At 25.1% G+C, this 22,412-nt stretch overlaps 1 protein-coding gene across 1 annotated transcript; it reads right to left on the bottom strand.

Annotated features, from left to right (window-relative positions):
• Window positions 1-216: 216 nt before the first annotated feature.
• On the bottom strand, window positions 217-10,265 carry Der-2 (Derlin 2). Its single transcript, XM_011497747.1, has 6 exons — window positions 10,048-10,265; window positions 8,695-8,760; window positions 8,448-8,615; window positions 3,450-3,572; window positions 1,648-1,811; window positions 217-379 (listed from the first exon to the last, which is right to left on the bottom strand). Exons 1-6 carry the CDS (start codon window positions 10,138-10,140, stop codon window positions 277-279), a joined length of 717 nt encoding a protein of 238 aa, XP_011496049.1. The 5' UTR covers window positions 10,141-10,265; the 3' UTR covers window positions 217-276.
• Window positions 10,266-22,412: the final 12,147 nt, after the last annotated feature.

Raw genomic sequence — 22,412 nt, 5'->3', positions numbered from 1 at the left:
TACTCATATATTGATCAGAAAAAATAATAACATAGTATAAAATGCATGAAACCTATAAATAACATAATTACGTTTATTTATTTACATATTCTAAAATATCAGTGTGGCCTTAAAATTAAAATTGATAGTATTTATATGAGGTTAGTTAACATCCATTTAATTATTAAATTACCGTTACCATGCAAATATAATTAATAATGTACATTCTATTTATCAAATTTATTTAAATATTTAAGTATCTATGCTTGAAATAATAAATAAGATTTTATAAATCAATCACTGAATATTTGGTACTTGGCCCCAATTGAATCCTCCAGGCCTATCTTCTGCCAGTGGAGTATCTTCAGAATCATTGCTATGAGTATCGAAAATAATTTTTCTGTAAAAACAATATAATCAGTATATTTAAACAAGAATTATTAATTTATTAAAGAATTGTTATAGATTATTCATTATTATTGATATAAAAGATTTAACACTAAGTTGTTGAATACAATTTTTTACATAACACATTTTTCCTTTTTATTTGTTTTATTGTCATTCTTTCATACCCAAAACATGAATGTTTTTGACATGAGCATAAACGTTTGTAAAGTATTATAAAAGAGATGAATATGAGATAAGCAGCAAAAGATTTCTTACAATTGTTTGAGCTAGCAGATCCTACTAGTTTCTATTAATTAAAAGGGTTTTATTGATAAAAATTAATTATAATATTGTTTAAGATAAGTTGGATATTAATATCATTTAAATTTATGTATAGTCGTAAATTATAATAAAACTAAACTGTTATTCTTTCTTTATTAGACATTTTTTTTCCTATGCAAAAAATCTAATAAAATTATTTACATATTTTCTTCATTATAAAAGACGAGTTGAATTCACATGAATTGTGGTGTGGTGAGTTAGTCATCTCAAATATTTTCTGATACGATGTAAATAGTAATTTAGTAATTGGTCAGTAAACTGCCAATATTCTAAGAATGTTTACATATTATAAGTAATTATTTAACAAGTCATGACAATCAAACAAATACAATTAGTAAAGCATCTAAGTATTTAAAATCATCATTTGCCATGATAGAATCAACTAGTTTTAAAAATAAAATTAAAAAATTATATATCGCTATATACATTCTATTGTGACAGAGTAAAAAATTGTTTTAATCAAATAGTTCTTTTTGAATACTGATAAGTATTATGAAACTAATTTTAAATTACATTTTTATCAAATAATAATATCATAGTAAACAAAATGAAAAATTGTAGTAATATCAATTATAAATAACAGATAGTAATAATTGAGACATGATTTTTTTAGACAATAAAAACATTATGTATTTGTTAATTTATTATTTATTCTCTTTATTGGTTTATTATATAATCGTCAAAACTAGTAACTATACATAATATAGTTTGCGTCACTCGTAGTAATTAACATCCCAAATAAAAGTATAATCTTCTTTTAACTAGCCTACGAGAATTAATAATTTTTTATATTTAATTATAGATTATATTTATTAATTGATGAAAATTTTGACAGCAAAATCAAATATTTCTAATTCAGTCAATGGAGAATTATTCAGAATATATTGTATATATATTTATACTACAAGTTTCAACATAAAGATAGTTCAATCTACTTACAGGAAATAGGGTGTTTTAAGTATTCGAAATCCACCAATTTGTTGAGGAAAAACATCTTCTGCAAAATAATACATATGTCCCACTGCCATTCCAATTAGATCTACCCATACTGCATTTCCAATTAAGACTGAAAATCCAAGAAGTACCCACGGCAAGTAAGGAGCCTAAAATTATTATTATTAATATATCGAATTAATTATTGTAATTTATAAATCCCGATATATTGTACTAATTTAATTTGAATTGATATCACATAAAAAGTATATAGAATATGCGAAAGAATATTCATTAAAATTATACTATTATTGTTTTTAATGTATTAAATCTTATTAATAATAGTATGAAAATATAATTTGAATATTATCTCACTATTGAGCGGTACCAATCTGAACCGTCGTAAAACTAATGATTTTGCTTGAAAATAGTTAAATCACTGACATAAAAAGTACACAAATTAAAAATGCCCTAATTATTTTTGTCTTAAATAACAGCATGTCATTTTTTTATGTCAATTTATATTTCTAAAATTTTTTTGCCAATTATTTGATATTTGATGCGAATACAATACCACTATTGTTTTCGATTTGCCAAACTCCAATAACGAACAAAACTTATTAGAATTTTCTGAAAATACATTTCTATTACTTTTATTTCTATATTAAATTCAGTTAAACAATATAATAATTCTTAATACTTTCAATAATGACATAATAAAGGCGATTAAAAAAAAATATATATATATAGTACTGAGTATTTCTTCAAATGTTAATACAAAAAAAAAGTTATATTTGAAAGATATACTGATTCGATTAACAAGAATGTTGAATAGACTGTTTCATTTTCAAAATGTAATAGAATAATTTAAAATAATAGTACCAATGACATTACTAAAATAAAATGTAATAAATTAAATATACATTAATCATCGTAAAATGAGAAGCTTGAAAAACACAGATGATAAGGTTGACTTAGTTAATGAAAAGTTTTAATTGCTACAGACAGAACCAGATAACTGAAATATAGATAATAATGCAATGTAAGTAAATATCACGATCTATATATTGTAAGAAATGCTTTATAAATAATTAAATCCAAGAATAATTCACTTATGTCATAAAATTGTACTAAAATTTGATTTAAATCAAACACATATGAAGACCGCCGATTATCTATTCACTATGTAAACAACTATATTTAAAACAAATATTTTAACTTACTAAAGTTTTAGGTAATGAGGTATATTATGGATGCATAGTTAAAATTATACTAGTAATATATTAGTCCAAGTAACGTTAAAGATACATATAGTAGGAAACCAACTGTCTAATTTCCCTGAAAGATAAGTGAATTCAGTAGTGCACGAAATCCAACAAAATTTTATTTTTCCTGTAGAATACAAATGACTTTCAATATATATTAAATAATGCGAAACAATTTAATTATACTATGTAAGGATTCACACTTTATTTATCTACTTTTATTACAAAAATTGAGTTTGGAATTATACATTTACATAATTTATCTAAGAAATTTCTTAAACTATAATTATAACTCATTCTATATAAAGTTATATATTTAAAATAAAATATATAAATTTAATATTAACAAAAGGCAAATTCAAATTTGTTTTATTATTGTGTAATGTTTATATTACTAAAGTTGATTGAAAACTATTAAGCAAAATCAGTTGAAAACTAGTTACAATTACGAAATTATTCTAAAACGAATAAATGTTATCTAATTTAACTGAAATAAATATATTAATAAGCTTTAATATGATCTGTAGTAAATAATATTAATACCTGAAAATTTAGAAGGCCAAAAAAGCTCATTCTTATTAAAGGATTTCTTCTAGACCAAACATAAACTAACATTATTGTGAAAGCATGCCCTAGAAATAGTAAATTCATAAAAAAGGCAAAAATCTGTTTACTGTATAAGGAAAATAGGTTTTTAAATATATTAAAATATAACTAAATTTTGTCATAAATATAGTTATTTAAATAAAATGATATTATTAATAATATTATATGAAACCTATGTATTAACCCATAAAATTAAATATAATTTCAAATTATGATTAAAAAATAACAATTGTAAATTAAATTGATGACAATCATAAACACAATTATAAGTATTTATTTAAAAAATACATAAATAATTAAAAAATTATCTATCATAGTATCTGCTAAACTTAAACGTTTTAATGAAATGTTATATAATAGTATTAAAACTATTAAAAATACATTAAAAAATGAATAATAAAAGAAAAAGTAACTTGTTAAAAGCGGTAATACATTATTGAGCATAAAATATGTAATAAAAATACGAACAAAATGATCAAAAAGTAATATTTTGAGAAAATTATTAATAAACTCGCAATATATTATGAATCAACTATAAATATTACATGGTTGAATATAAAAAAACTTAAATTTATCACAAATATATTAAAAGATTTTGCTATACAGTATCAGTTTAATTTAGTACTTATACGTGATGTTCGAAAGATACGCAATAAAATCACATTGCTGTAGGTTTCAAATATATAGTTCATCTTTATCAATGAGAGATAAATATACAATAGAAGTATGTATTATTAATTATAATAAAATATTCGTAAATTTATGCAGTTCTTTTTAAATCGTCTTTGGAAATCATGTTTCGAAAAATTTTACACACGATACATCAGAAACGAATAATCCGTTCAATTATCTACATCTTTAGCAGACGTAGTTCATACCAAAATTGTAATATTATATGCATGTGTAATAATATATATTATAAATTACACAATCTAAAAACTATTAAAAATCACAATTTATTTTATATCAATTTTATATAATTTGAAAAAAATTATCGAAATATACTTTTTTATTGCTTTATTGCCTTAACACTCCATATTATATAAAACATTTATTTAACTTTTGTAAATATATACTTCAAATTTATAAAAATCTAAATGAAAAATTAAAAGTATTCTCATTTGAAATAATTTTTATAATTTATGAATTTCTAATTTACTTCGCTAAATAACAAAGCAGCTTATTTTTGAGAATACAATAAGAAACTTTTAAAACATCCTTACCATTTATTAAATATTTTAACAAATTTTATTATAAAATCTTTTTTAAATTAAATATCTAAAAATGATTCAGAATTCTTTTATATTTTTATCTGAAAAATTTATATTTTGATATAATAGATTAATATTTATATTATTGATAAATGTTAATTATTTGTTATAAACATAGAAGAAAATTATAGATATAAGGTCTTAATTTACTTCAATATATAAGAACAAAATATAAAAATATTTTATTGATAGATTAATGTGTAAATAGAATGTAAAAAAAACATTTATTATTATAATATGAAATTGTTGCATCAGTAAATTTTTAAATAAAAAACAATGCTATTATAAATATTTTAATTGAGAAAAATGTAAATGTTTGAAAAAATTAAGGTATACATAATAAATGAAATATTAGAAAAAGTGGTGCAAAATTATAATCGAGCATCTATTTTTCTAAGAATCACAAATAATTAATTTGAGCAGGTGCATATATACATAAAGAATATTAAAAGAAACATTAATTATCTAATAAAATTTACATCTAAACATATAAAAATGTAAACTAAATTTATATATATAACTCACATTTTTCTAAAACTAAGTAATATTATCTTAATTTCCGTTTAATTATATTTAAAATAGCTTGCATAAATATTTATATATATAATTTTTATGGTTAGTTAACTTACCTAACTCAATTTAACTACCAAATTACATTGATATCTCATTTAAATTATTAATATATATTTTCCCAATTATTTTAAATCAATTTAATACATTGAAATTATAACAAAATATAAATTAACTTATTAAATAAATTACTCCAGCAATCATAAATTTTATACACTTTTTAAATAACGAAAAAGTTGAAATACAATATAGACTCTGTTACTTGATATCTTTTATCAATTGCATAAATTAAGTAAAAATAATTTGGATAAATACTAAATGAATTGTGTATCATATTATTTACAACAGTAAAACTTTAAACAATATTTAAAAAAACAAAGAATTATACAATATGGGTTTAAGATTAAAAATAAATTAATGCAACTCCATTAATTATGTATATATTATTAAATCAAATATTTATCTATTATCAAAAATATAATATTTAAAACATTATTTAAATATTGTTAATCTAGTAAATCATAACTTATTTTACTTATATTAGATCCTATATTTAATTTTACTACTTATACAAACTGTTTATTAAAATTTATATATCACATAAACATATTAATATTTTTTAGATAAACTTTAATTATAAAAATCAGTACTACTAACTTAAAAAATTATAGAAAATTAATTGTTAAAAAGATGTGCAAAATTTATTCATGATTTACAAAAAAACATGAACACATAAAAATTTAGTTAGCTCCAGATCATTCTCAAAAATAAAATGTTTTTTTATTTAAGATCATTTAGATACTTTAGTAGCAAATTTAGATTTTTTTTGTTTAAATATTATTTATTTAAATAAATAAAAGCAACTAAAAAAGATTTTTTTTCTAAAATAAATAGAAACGCTTAAAATTATTTTTTATTATCAATCAATTACAAATTTTTCTCTTGCAATTTTATATTTGACTTTTGATTTTAATTAATACACTTGCTCACTAGTGTTTAAACTTCATGTAAAAAAAATTGATTTTATTTCTATAACATTTGTGTTCAAATTTAGAATGTAGTCGATTTATTACTTAATTTATTGACTATAAACTTACAGTTTTGTTATACAAAAACACAAAAAAATTGTTTAGAAGGTTGAACAAATAAATTTTATTTTATTATATAAGTACTTTTTTCAATTAAAAGGTGTAATATCCTACTTTTCCAAAATAAATGTATTTTTTTCATATTAAATAAATAAAATAATTTATTTACTCAATAATTAAGTAATTTATTAATTTCCTAACGTTATTGTGGATTACATATTTTAAAATTTGATATATAACGAATTGCTAGAAAATTTTTTGTAAAAATCGTATTTCTTTTTTATTATTCATAAATACTTTCAATAAAGATTTACATAATTTCATTAAAAAAGTGAAAAACAACAAGCTTTTTTTAACAAATTCATTTTTATATGCTTAGTAATAAACAAAAATTGTTGCAATAAAATTTTAAATTTACGATTTTTAGCCGACATTGGCTATTAGGTTCATATATTAAGAGATAAAAATTCTTGACTAGAATAAACAAAAAAATTAATTTCAACACTGTATGAAGAAAATTTTAATAAATATATTTTTTTATATAATAAATTTATAAGTTTATAAATTATATTTATATATATTATAAATTATAATTTATAAATTAAATTATAAATTATATATAAATTAATATATAAATAAAATAATAAATTTTAATAAAAATATTTTCATTTAGTATAGTTCTATCATAACGGACGACTACAAAAATGTATTACAAATTTTCAATTCTGGCATATGAATACAATACTATTTCTTACCTGTAATGAATTATTAATTCCGAGAAGAAAAAATTATCTTTCTTCTACCTCATAATTATTTATTTGATGCTGTCTATGAAAATTTCTATCTTGTATTATATCTCCATATATCCAGCATAAACAAAGTACATGGACATACACAAGTTCTTTTGGTTACACTCAAAGTCATTTTTTCTTTTTTTTGTTATTAAATTAATGTGAATTAAATTTATTATAAATTGATTCAATGCATTCTAGTAAATTCACTACAAATTCTATGGATTAATGTAAACTTTCAATCTTACATTCTTGTATTTTTTTTTCTTATTTTTTAACATAATATTTTTTTAATCAAGGCATTAAAGATGTAAAAACAGCCTTCAAAATATCACTAATACATTTTTGACCACCATTTTTTATATACTTTTTAAACTTACTTTATACACTTTTCTTTGTGATTTTTGTTAATTTACTAAATATGGAATTAAATATATTTCTCTTCATTCTTTATAATTAACTATTTAAAAATTATAACAATTTTCTTACATTTACAATACATATTTTTTAGCCAAGTTTCAATATTTTACTAATATAATCTACAATCGATATATTTTATGAAAATGGAAGTTTTTCTGAGTAGCATTCAAAAATATAAATTTAGTTTAAATTTCAATGTTTATATATTTTTTTAAATTTTTCCTTCGTGTAGCATTTACTTAATATTTTTTTAAACAATATTAACGAAATATACTATGACAAAATTACTTTATTAATACCACAAAGTTTTTGCAATACATTCAGCACTGTTTTTGTAATAAATAAAAACTAATAAAATCTATACAGAAAAAATTGTAAAGATATAGAATTTTTTGTTTATACAAATATATATAAAAATATTTTTATCATTCGAAAGTGCGAGGTTGCAAAAAATATCCCTAATATATGAACTATAATTTTATAGTTTGCATCAAAACTTCAAAATTCATATCTTAATAAATATAATACACTCAGATTTTAATTAAATATGGAAAATCTACAATTAATATCTTAATTGATTCAATTAATTCTTATCAAATATTAAGTTAACAAGTTGCGTACATTCAGAACAATTTTTCAACTTACATTAGCTACAATAACATTTAATATAGAATTATTTGATTATAAAGATACAAAAAACAATAATATATAATACACATAATTTCGCTTATGATTGATCATATTTTAATTAAAAGAATGATGTTTTAAATTATATTTATAATTTTTAAAGGATACAATCAAACAGATACCACCAAATATAAACATCATCACGAAATCTGCTGTCTTTCCACGAAATGATCCCTCTTCTAACATACGACAATACCTGTATGTAAATATAATATTGAAAAAAAAGTTGAATCCAATAGTTCCGAAAAATAAAAATGTTGTGATCAAACGCCATAGCTAAGTAAACAAACACATAAAACATATATAAAAATGTATTAGAGATAAATTTTAATTGGAATCATTTACTATTAAATACCTGGTATTGTCTAATAATAAGTATAGGATTAAAATACAGTTGGAATGGTGAAACCAAGTCTAATTGCTAAAAATAATTATATAAATTATTAATTGTTAGAATAAATTAAAATAATTTAGATGTTTCATAGGAACTTAAAATATAAATACAAATTGAGATTAATGCCTGAACAATATTAACATTGAATCATTGAATTTTTATAAGAGATTAAGTAATTATATCCAAATAACTATATATTAATTTTAAATTAAATTAAATTAATTAAAATTAGTTTATATATATATATGCATTCAAACTGTTTTTTATTGAACTGTTTAGAATAAAATAAAATTTATTAATTGAGAATAAAATATTAAAAAATATATTATGATACCTAATTAAAATATAAACAAAAACTCAAGAAAAAATAAATTAAATTGTTATTTGTGATTCAAAAATATTTATTCATATTAGTTATATTTGATATTTTTCTAATACTTTTACTTTTTAGTAGATTTTTGTATAAACTTTTTTAGATTTTAATACAAAAATGATCCATAGCTAGTAATTAGTATGAATTAATATAATAATATTAAAGCTATCAATATATATATATTTTAAATGATAATTCATCAAAAACCCATTAAATTTTATATTTAATCGTTTTTGTAATTTCTATTTTGAATTTCTGTATTAAAATATTCAAAACTAAAAGTATTAACAAGCATTTTATAATATATGTTCAATGAATATATATATCTCAAGTTTATGATTATGTAAATATTTTCATTTATTTCAATTATTTTTATAAATTTTTCAATAACAAAAACATTTTACATAAAAATGAAACCTTTTAATTTAAAATTTATGAAAATTATATTCACTTATTGAAAGTTAAAAGTATTTAAATTTATAAGATACAAGCACACACACTCAGAAACACACACACATATACATACATACATATATAACTAATCCTGCTGGATGCAGTTTTTAATTAATGTACATTTTAACATAATAATGAAAATGAATATTAATTCCTAAACAAATTAAACAATTTGTTTTTATGATTTGCAACAAATTTTTATAACTTGCTTTAAATTAAATATCAATTATTTTATTATTTAATTTTTATTATGTAAATATTTTATGAATAAATATAAGATATACACTACAGAATACGAAAGAAATATTAAAAAAAATAGTATTCCTACATACAAGTTATTATATATCCATATATTAAAAAATAAAAGCTGCCATTTTAGAACTTAATTTCAAGCTATGAAAAATGAAAACTATAATACAATCTTGACCAACAAACATATCATACTAAGAAATACTAGAAAAAAATTAATATAATAAATAGAAACTAACGACAGAAAGTGTAGTAAGAACACAAACTGTTGTATATGCTCTTGTAACAACTGGCATATGCAGATATTCTTGACGAAAAGTTTGATAAGCCATTAGTTGAATTGAATAAATCACTGAAAATACTTAAGTGCTTAAAATATTAAATAAAAACTCATTACAAATAATTTGAAATTAAATATTAAATAAAATAACATAATATTAATTTAAATATTCAGACATAAAGATGTAAGGTTACAAATATCCACTTCAATCATAGATTAATTTGGTGCATACTTTTTCATAAATATACAAGATGTAGACTCGATATTATTGTCCAACCCTCATTTTATATGCGCAGATTTCATCTCAATAGAAAATGTGATGTGCGCCCTCCAATATGCGCATTAGAAATCTAATCTTATTGGTTGTTTTAAACACATGCAAATTCATATCAAATTTACAGTGCAAACCAGTAATAGCAATATATTATCCAAGAAAAAATTATAAAATAATTTCTTTATTAATGACAATACTATTTTTTATTTAATATTATAAAATAAATATTCCATATAGTTATATATTTTTGGTTAATTTTAAGATAATTAAAAAAAGTTTACTTACAACTTTTATAATATAAGATTATTTATTAATAAATATTATTTGGATCTTTTATATTATTACTTCTATAAATAACTTTATCGCGTAATTTAAATCATTGCTAACGGGACTGCTCATGCATTTCAGACATAGGACGAATGTATAGTTTCTAAAATGCAGAGGTAGTAAACGTTGGGCCATACAAAAATGCATTGTATTTATTATATTTGCTTAATCAAACTAATACAAAAATATTATATGAAAAGATACAATTTCCAAAAATATAATTATCATTAATGCACTATATTTTTAAACACACTAAATAAATAATATGATGCTTAAAATATAAAAATATAAAATTTTTTATTATTCCTATACATTTGTAGAATGCTAATTGAACTACTCCAAATTATGCGGTTCCAAAAATTGTTACAAATAAAAGGCGCCAATTCTAACCATAAGAAGCTCAACCATCTTTGAATATATAGTCATTGACTATTATTATTATTGCTCTTTATATTTACTAAAAGCTTTAAATTAAATTAAAATACATACAAGTTGTTCGGTATATTACAAATTAAACTACATGTACTCCACAGGCAAAAGATTTATATATAAACATTTTTGAAAAGTAGAGTATGATTTGGAATTTCAGTATTTCACGAGCTGTTACTTTATTTATAAAATATATTTCAACTTTTCACACTACTTAAAAAAATTTCATAAATATAATTTAAATAAAAAATATATCTACTCAGATTTTAATTATTCATTAATGTATATATATATAATCATATATCCAATTTAATTATTATATTAATAATTTTAAATATATAGTTATAAAATAAAAACTTTAATACCTTAATAGTTCTGTTATCAAGTAATTCAGTATGTCATGTACATATTACATATAATAAGTAAAACGAATAAATATTACATAGTATTAAATAAATAAAAAATGTTAAATATTTTAGATTTAAATTATGCATGATTAAGACAATTAACAGTATTTATAAAATGTAAATTACAAATGTATGATAGGAATGGTAAACATTGTATCATTATGGCACATATTATATACATAAATATTTCAAAAATGAAAAAACTTAATGTATGATATAAAGATATAAATAACTACATGTTATGGTACTGTCTGGGATCAGACTAAAAGCCTCCCTGTGATGGTGGATGGAGGCTTACTGGCAAGTGAAAGGGACAATGCAATAATTCAACACTGCCTTTGAATGTAGTGTCTTTCCCTTTATTGAATATAATAAATATAATAAATAGTCAGTGGTCTATGGATGTCGAATTGAATGTATGATACTATGAATAGATGAGAGTTTCTTCAATTAATATGAGCAACAAGAATCCTGTAAGTGTATTCTTGGTAGCTTGGTGCTTGATTCTCCTACTCGTAGTTATGAACTTGTAGTGGTGGTGGGAGACTCGCGCTGATAAGGGGCAGCGATGGTTCCGCCCTTGCCGCTGGCGAGAAGAGCTGTAGCGGCCTGAGTGAGGGGTGCCTGTGCGACGTCACTGATACAGAGGCAGTGTGGATTTGCCGTTGCCGCTAGCGAGATGCACGATGTAACGTCACGTCACTGCTTGACGAGTGGAAGTATTCCTCATACCGTATACCATGTATTAGTATTGCTGTTTACTTAGTTGATGAGAGCAGTGTATTAGTGATCCGTAAGAACGTGTGTAATAGCGTAACTTACGTGTGTGGAGTCGATCTCAGTTGCATTGATGGTACGTAAGAACATGTGTAATAGCGTGGCTTACGTTAGTAAGCCGAGTGAGCTTGGCTTCCGTTGAACTGTAGTCGATCTCTGGAGCGTTGGTGGACCTAGTGAGCTTGGCTTCCATTGGGCTGGAGTCGATCTGTGCAGTGTTGGGTGACCGAAACTAGCTTAGCTTACGTTGAGCTGGGTTCGATCTGTAGGACGGCGATCCGATCTTGATGAATGCTTGATTGAACTAGTAAGAGAGCGAGAGCGTCAAGCGCGTCTCCTTAAATATCCTAGTACAGGCTTGCGATTCCGATGAATTCTGGATCACTCTTGTCATGCTGATTGTTAGAGGGACGTCACTAGAATCTAGCCTTGGAGAGTTCGTCGTCCCTTGTTAGTCGGAATTGTAATGTAATTTTCGATTATTTTGAGTAGTGAAGTTTCCCAATTTCGTAGAATTGTGTTTATGACTCGGCGCGCAAATGTTTCTACCTAAGCACAGGTGTCTTTACCTCTCCCACTTTGTTTACCGCGTAAAATTGCTGTAATCCGTAACAGGTATTTATAGTAATTTTTTATTTTATAATGACTTATAGTAATTTTTTATAATTTAAAAATATAATTTAAATACATTAAATAAGTCTTTTCTTATTAGGTGAATATTTTCTACGTTTTATAATCTCAACAAGCAATAATAATACTAGTTTAAATATATATACTGAGTAATTATACAGTACTACAACATGCACTGTAAACATGTGTAATTTTTTCCATCTTTATTTATATAAATTTAGAATGATTTTTTCCAATGGAAGAATATAAAAATAAAAAATATATAAGCTTACAAAAATCTAAATATTAAATATTACAGTCTTGTTTTTATCATTTCAAAACTTATATAATTTTTTTATATAGAAATTAATTTATTCATAATGTTCGAGATTCAAAGAATCTCGCGAATGTTATTAGTTGGGGAAAAAATCCAACGTCTATCATTTCAAGAAAAATATTGAACTTCGGAAAGCGCAATAAATGATCTTTGTTGTTAGCTAACAAAAACGCGGCGAGTCTGTTTATGCGAGAACTTTTCGACAGTGTCAGATATACGAATCGGATGTGGGAATAGAGGCATGCATGTTTAGTTATGTCGCCCAAAAGCGGCGCACTCTGATTGGAAATAAACAAAGGAAAAGGATTTTCAGTTGACACCAGGTTCAGTGAACTGTTTAAGAAGGACAATATTCAAACACTCACGCTAAAATCCCAAGAAAAAAAAGTAACGTCGTAACAGCTGTGTCCGAAGAAAGTTTAGTCTCTAATCTTCGTAAAAGAAATGTTGTTTACTAGGTTATACAAATTGTTTTTTTTAGAAAAGTGCAGGTTACATGGTATCTCCAGCAGCCAGCACAAGCCCAAGGCGATCTTAGCCCGTGCGACCCGAGAATTCTGCGTCGCCCCTTCAGTTCCATACCGTGTTCAGCTTAACTTTTAATAGAAGTCGCTTGTACCCAAGTGCATGAAGCAGTAGCAGATTCACCACGTGGCACTACTCGAAGAAGTGGTAAGAGCCTTACAACCTCTCCTTTCTGAGGGTAACCTGCCATTCAGAGCAGCACGTTACGAGGATCAGGAACTTTCTACTAACACTTCCACTTACCCACGCATTTTCCCACATAACATCTAGTGGTCTTTTAGTTAATTTTAAACACATAATATAATGTAACTAGCTAAAAAATTTTTTTAATTTATATGAGTTATACAACGATAAAAAAATTAAGTATTAAAATAAAATAAATATTCGTTACTAAATATTAAGTATTCGCTTTATTTATATATGCGCGATATTCATATTGTTATTAAAATATATATGAATAACATAATGTAATCGAATAAATTAATTAATTGGACCATATAAAATTATTTGATTGATCTCATTATTATCTAAAATATGGCAATTAAAAATGTTTCTCATAAATAAGCATCTAATAATTTATTTAAATAATTTAAACAAAATTATTCATTAATTTTGAATTGGTTGCATAAAATATATAATTTTTCTTTTTAATATAATTAATTAGATTTATATGTAACTGAAATATTCGTTACAAAAATTTAACGATTCTAAATAATGTAAGAAAGCAACATAATCGTTTGATCTTTATTACTTTAGCAATATACAATACAAAGAATACAATTATAAAATGATAGAGAGAGAAAAGCTAAAAGATGTAAAAGGAATAATTATGCGATGAGATATCAAGTATTGGTGAAAATGATTGGTGAAAATGATTGGTGAAAATAAATAAATATAGTCAATATTATTCTAAATATTACAAATATTGAATTAATTTTATTTTAAATTAGAGTAAATGTTCAGGATTGGAGTACTTTACAAGAAAATTAATTCTCCGAAATTAGAAATAGTTATAGCTCGCGAAATCGTAAACATTGATTCCGAAATTTCTCGATCATTTTAAAGCCGTTGCTTGCTTCCCTTCAATTCTCGAACGTTCGAGAGCTTAGTCTCTGACGTCATGCAAGACTTTCGGCATAGCAACACCTATGCATTGTTACCAGCTAAGTAATCTGCCGTGCGCATCTTTTAAAGACGCACGCGACAAGCCTAGCGCTCTTAGTGAAAACTCTCTCAGTGAAGACACCATGGGACGGATCACGATCTGCCTTAACAAGGACCGCCATGGAATAGTCGATATATCTCAAAAGAGTAGCCGTGGAACAACTAAGCCTTCAAATGTGCGCACTAAATTCAGCCAGACTCTGCATAAATAAGCTAGTAAGCCAACAGTGAAGCCAATACATTTTACAAATATTTAAGCAGTCAAGATTGCTGGTTGAATTCCAAGAGTGATTACAAAATAAAAACCATAACACCTGCGCACTGATCACAGAATTAGGTAAGACAAAGATTTTCTGCGAATTTAATTGAAAGAGAAGCCATGTATTGAAAGCGACAAATATTCTCGACAAATATTCAAATATCCTCGAGCGGCAAATATTGAAAGTACGTTTGCGCCAGCCTCGTTCGGCACTATACGATGGCAAAGCTCCCGCGAATGGCTGAAGGTGCACGAAGGGACACCAGCTACAAGGGCATTCTTGCTTGAGTGAATTAAGAGGCGACTCGCCTTCTGTCAGACGTCATTGTATACGGTGCTGTACTCCGAATTGAGGAGACAAGGCCCCCTGGGTCTCGACAAGTACCACAATACTGTCAAAGTACACTGAAGTATTAAACCATTATTATCAAGCGGAGACTAGTAAATAATAAATACTAAAACTTATTTAAGCGAAGAAGACTTCAATGTCTTCTTTACTTATACTGTAAAATGCGTTCGATGTAGGACAAGTTAAAATCGTGGAGAAAAATACTAAATGCAAATAGTTTTTGTTGATTTAAATACAGAGAAAATGTAAAAAATTGGAGTCAAATTAATCAATAAAAATATTACACAATTAGTATTTGTAAATGAAAAATAAAAAAAATAAAAACAGAATACAAGCTAAAAATACAACCACAGTAAAAGAATAATAGCAAAGCAGAAAATAATAAAGGGAATAAGCTACAGAAATATATAAAAAAAAGTAACGGTGTTCGATAAATTTGTTTGTTTGAGAATAAGAAACTCCGTTTAGTAAGGCAATAAAATATCTGACAAGTAATGTCATGAAAATTGTATTTAAGACTTCAAAACTTTCCTGCTCGTAATTATTTGTACTAGTGTCATAAAACATCTGGAAAACTCTAGCGGAACGTGCTCATACTCTCAGTGCAGTAGAACATAATGGGTTTACTGCCGCGAGAACCCCAAAGTACATTCAGAACGAATATCAGATATGCGTGAAGCATTGAGTATAAATATTTACTGCAACCGAAAACCCGTACGTACTACACATGCAATGACCATACGTGCGCACTCGGCCTTTAAGACAATGCTTGCATTGTTCTTGGCTATGCCACATCTGGTCGATCGTATTGGAAAATTGACCACGCCCAAGCGGACCCTTCTTCTAGCCAAGTCCCAGAGAGGGATGAGGCAACCAAAGAGAGGTGACCAATGGAAAAGGCTCGCCACCTTCCGACACTTTCCCAATTAGCAAATTCGGAACTGAGCCCGGAAGGAAGTGGAAATGAAGGCGTGCATAATCTATTGTGCGACCCAAGATCAACCACTGATTGGTTAATTAATAAAGGAAGAAGGGATCCCAAGTGGAGCGGGATCAGTGAATCATTTTAAGAAGGGACTACGTAATGTACCCTCACTTACTCTTTCCAAATACTTCTTACAGTGAAGGATAAGTCACGACCAACTCTCACGGAGGAGGACCGGAGAGATGAGTCGTTTAGCTAGCTGAGTTTTAATAATAAGTTCTTTCCACTATTGTGAATTAGTGTACAGTTGAATTGATCTCATCAAGACTGGATTGCGTGGGACCTGACCACTTGTGGTCTCACTTGGAGACAAGGAAGAACTGAAGGGTTGCAACATTGCAAGGGAACGTAATAACAAGCCATCGAAGAGAGACTGGAAAATCACGATACACTGCAAGTAAGTCCTTACAGCTAGTACTCATTCTTGATTTCTCGGCTTATGTAGAAGACGGACGGATAAAGTCCAACTACGGAAGCTTCCCGGACATACTCTTGAACAAGACCAGCTATAAACGCCACATTGGCTTCGCAATCCCTCCAACTGCAAGTTGTTCCAGCCACAGATGGCGCACAGCTTCGCATAACCTCCATCTCGGCTCTCTTACGACCGATATTTAAAGGCAACTACACACGTGTTAAGATAAACACAATGGCATTCCAGTGTTCGATCAGAGCACTACAATCATGATAACCTCTTAGCGATAATATTCAATAGATTATAACCTGCTTCATTCATAGTAATACAATCACCATAACCTCTTAGTGATAATATTCAATAGATTATAACCTGCTTCATTCATAGTAAATATATTTCAACACCACAAGATTATCAAGAAATATAAAGTTCGTCTGTAATTCACCCTTTTGTAAATCAATTCAAATAAATAGAAATAATAAAGACATGTGTTAATTATTAATCAGTGCATTCACCCTTTACTTGCCCGGCAACCCCACATAACATCTAGTGGGTTTTATTGTTCTACGTTAATTATTGCACGTTTGGCTGACTAGTCAAATTGTGGGATTATTTTCCGAACATTGTTCAATATTAATTTACAGTATTTGTTACAAATTTGATAGATGCAAACTTCTTTGTAGTGCATATTAAAGCACTTGATATTCTACACTCGTATATAATTAGTAGGTAGTCCTATTTATGATGCCTAAATGAAACATTTTTAATGCCGTTGAAGTATCATAATAAAAGGTTTATCAAATTTATTAATCATTATATCAGTTATGTTTCTTTCCTTGTAACGTCAGGTTTGGGTATAAAAAGATCTTACATGCGAACAACTTTTTACAACGAAAAATCTCAACCTATAAATAGAAATATATTTATACAATAATAAATATATTTTTATATTTCGAAATATCAATTTAACTCTAATTAAAACTGTAGAAACATTCTTAATGAATAAATTTGATATAATTCAGTTCGTTACACATATTTTTGCCTGCATGTGTACGCACTAACACATACATACGCACACACATATAAATTTTTTATGAATAGAAAAATTCGATAAATTATAGTTTCTTTGTTATGAAACAATTTCATATATTATCTATATTTGTGAACCAGATCACAAATATTTTAATATTGGTAACTATTAGTTCATAACAAATAATAAATTCAGTTCTCTCTTTTATACAAACTGGCTCCGGTGTTTATGGATACTTGTTTTTATTTACCACTCTGCTTTGTCTTTACTTTTCATTTTTACTTTTTTTTTGTCTTGTATTCTGTTTTCACTTATACATTTGATAATATTTATTGTATCCTTAATGTGGTTTAATTTATACGATATTTCCTTCTTTATTAAATTGAATTTTTCTTTATCTACTATCCCGTATAATTTTAAGTTATGTCTTTCTAATATTCTTACCTTTTCGATTTAGTATTTTTTAATGAGTTCTCTTGCGAACAATGGAATGTAATAAATGTCGCGCCGACACATGTAATATCAATATACTGACTAAGTGTATTTCATAATTTTAATTGCAAACCATTACTAAAATTAACTTCTATAATTCTGGAAATTATAAGAATTTTTTCCTTTTTTTAATTTGTTTTTCCTACTATTCCTATATTTTTTCTATATTTTTCCAATTTTACTTTATTTTTCTTGGATACTTTTCTCCAATACATCCTTTAACTCCTACATATCAAAGAAGTTGGGACAATAAAGAATTAACTAAATCTCTTTGCAATGTACGATGAGTGCCACTTATACTTCGGCAATATTTTGTTAAATGTGACTGCGCATATGTAATTATGTAAATGCAAATGTATTAAATTTCTCATATGTGATATATTACAACGCAGACTTTACTATGCGTATTTTATTTTGTATCTATCTGCGATTTTATTTAATTAAATAATTTAAAAACTTACTCTTCCTGGTGAGCCATATGCCAACTATATAGCAGGTAGATTGAACTCCATTCTTTTGATTTGAATAGCGATATTTGATGAAAAGCACGAAAAATCGTTTTGATAATGATGAACTTAAAGAGAAAAATAATGCATGTTAGTTTAAATTGGAATACTTTCAATATAATTGAACACTCGATTATCCACACTTGCTGTATTTAAGTGATATTATTACGGAATAAAGATTCTACCAAATTTTTAAATGCATATGCTCGTTAGCATAAGATCTTAGTATCATTAGCATATATATATATATATATATATATATATATGATTGCAAGTGCAATTTCTTTATTTAAATAAAAATATTGTTTTCATTTTTTTCATTTTTTAAATAAATCTTATTTTAATTGGTGTTTGTATATACTCATACGAATGTCGTATATGTTTGCATATATAAACGCATTTACATGTACCGGTATATTTTGCATATGCACACATTTGTTTGTAGACATAAAATTCGCATGCCGCTTTGTTTTTTTTTTTTGTTATCATTAATGTATCTCTGTAAATGCGTATTTTTCGATGTACATTACTTCAAATAATTATTAAATGATTTCTTTGTCTTTTTTAAAAAAGCAACTCCTATAATAAAAATATGTTCTTAGATTAATAATACACTTTGTATATATTAAATTAGAAACATGATAACATAAAGCAATAATTTATCAACATTTTTTTCGTCTATTAAGCTATATGGTATATAGTATATATATATATATATATATATATATATTTATATCTATTATCAATATCTTATTATAATATTAAGCTAAAAATAGTTAAATATTGTTTTTTACATTTCAATATAATTAATTATCCAATTAATTACTATGATGACCAAACTAAATACTGTAAGAAATGTTTGATTTAAAGTTATTGTTCGATAGTTCATTAAATTTGCTGCCCGCTTAGCAGATGGGTGAGTAAGGACATAAGTGGAAGGGTTATAGAGATATACAGTATGTAGATACTGTATATCTCTACTGTATATCTCTGTTTACTATGGTATATTAACAATTCCATTATTGATGAGTTGGATTTAATTCTTATAGGGGAGTGTGTCGATTCAATGTTCAACAATAACGATACAGTTGTCCTGACCTGATCTTATGATGTATAGATCACCATTACGAGAAGCTCTCGGTATACCTTCCTGATAAGCAGTGCTTTGATACTATGTTTCATGTAGTCTAATATTTTCTTGAAATGGAGAAAATGCTGAACACCTTTTAATTCCGGTTAATTGATACGAATAATAGAATGACCCGTGCTCCTACTATATTGGCCTTACTAAAAGAAAGCCTTTCACTTTCCTTTAATCTCGTTAATACGCACATGAACACATGTTCCTTCCATGGCGACCCTGCTAAGAGAGAGGTTTTCACGAAGCGTGCTTGCTTTAAATATCCATGCGACAGCCTAGTTAGTGCTGATAACAATGTATGCGATTGTGGTACTAGAAACAATGGATGCGATTGTGGTGCGAGAAATAATGGATGCGATTGTGGTGACTGTACAAAAACACTTGCAGATTTCCCTGAAACCAGGACACTTCAGGATTCCAGAATTTTAAAGCTTATTTAGGTACTCGAGAAATTCTCGTAATCTCGAACAGTTATATATAATATTATTAAATATTTATAGATATATATGAGTACTATTAATAAAATTAATATTAAATAAATCGTTCATTATCATTGTATTTATCAATCTCTTAACGTATTAAACTTATATTTAATTTCATATTTATATAATTTATGAACAAATGGTTAAATAAGAAATAAATAGTTTCTTTCGTTGTTTAATAGTTCTTTACATTAATTTCTAGTTTTTAATAAATTATTGTTCTGATAACAAAATAACAAAATGTTTTTTGACAAATGGAATAAATTCATTTAAAACCTAATTATTTATTGGGGAAAATAAGGACTTGTGAGATAAAAATTAGACACTTGTGCGATAAACATATATTATCATAATGAACATCATATTTTTGGAATTATTTAGAAGCAAAATGTTAAATACAATTCTTGAAAATTTTATTATTACTAATATAACGGAGATCTGTAATAAAAATTAAAATTTGGTTGAAATTATTAATTCTAATCGAAAGTCTAGTTTACATTCTAATGAATGTAAATCACAGAAAATTCTCATATCTAAATTAATTGAATCTAAATTGTTGCCAATAGTAAGAAAAATTTTTGTACAGAAATCCGTATTATTATATGGATATTACATAGAAATTATATAAATCATATCAGTTATTTTACATTTTGTATATATATATATATATACACAGGCATACATAGATTATTTGCAATAAATAACAAGTCAGTTATTAAATGAATGCCAGAAATTAAATGATGGAACAAAATAACAAATCTTTTTGTAAATACATTTCTATTATATATTTATAGTAAAAGAACTTTTAAATAAGTATATTTTACTTTGTGATTATCTATATGGTAAATAATTCATACTTGTATCTTTCTCTTCTACTAGATTTTAAAAATTGATATAACCAAATTGGTCATTTATTCAGCCTTGTGCACTGTATTTTAAAATTAGTTTTGCTTTTGCTTGAATCCTGTATTAAATCTTGAGAAAAATTAATTTCTATGTAACTAATAATTCACAATTCTTTTAATTTATATATATATATATATATATATATATATATATATATATATATAGAGAGAGAGAGAGAGAGAGAGAGTGTGTGTGTGTGTTTATATAATTTATTGTTAATAATACTTAATTCATTTCAGTTCATAGATTATATTTTTTTGTTTATAACTTACTGTTATGTAAAATTACATGCCTATTATTTGTAATTAAAAATAAGGTAATAGGAAATGACTTTGCTATTGAATTTATATAGAACTCTAAAATAGAAATGTAAAATATAAACAAATCATTATATTTCTTTAATAAAATAATCGCAATTATAATACATTTTGAAACATTAAAACAATAACATCAGAAAGTGCAATTTCGATTAAATAAAAGGCCAGACGAAATTGGAGAATAATGTGATGATAATTTTGGAAAAAAATATAATGTGATTGTAATAATTTAATAAATGTAATCAACGACTTTATTGAATAATTATGTATTGAGTTTTGCGTACGTGTGTATATATGGGTTTTGTTTAATAATTATAATAATCATAAATGGAAAAGTTTGTCATAATATACAAAATTATCACTATTGAGATAAAATATTATGGAGTTCCTGCATAATATTTAAGATTACTATATCTTAGTATAATTTCTAAATTAAATTTTTTTAAATACAATACGAATTTTAATTATTAATTATTTCTTATATATCTTAAATAAATGAACATTAACGAAATCTGCTTGTTTAAATTTCTTTTGTTCTCTTTGTTTTTTAAACATGAAATCTTTTGTAGTGTGGAGAATAAAATTACTTTATA

Source organism: Ceratosolen solmsi, unplaced genomic scaffold (genome assembly GCF_000503995.2).
Source record: "Ceratosolen solmsi marchali unplaced genomic scaffold, CerSol_1.0 scaffold47, whole genome shotgun sequence".
Taxonomy (NCBI): Eukaryota; Metazoa; Arthropoda; class Insecta; order Hymenoptera; family Agaonidae; genus Ceratosolen; species Ceratosolen solmsi.
This window is presented reverse-complemented; position numbering and strand designations above follow the sequence as displayed.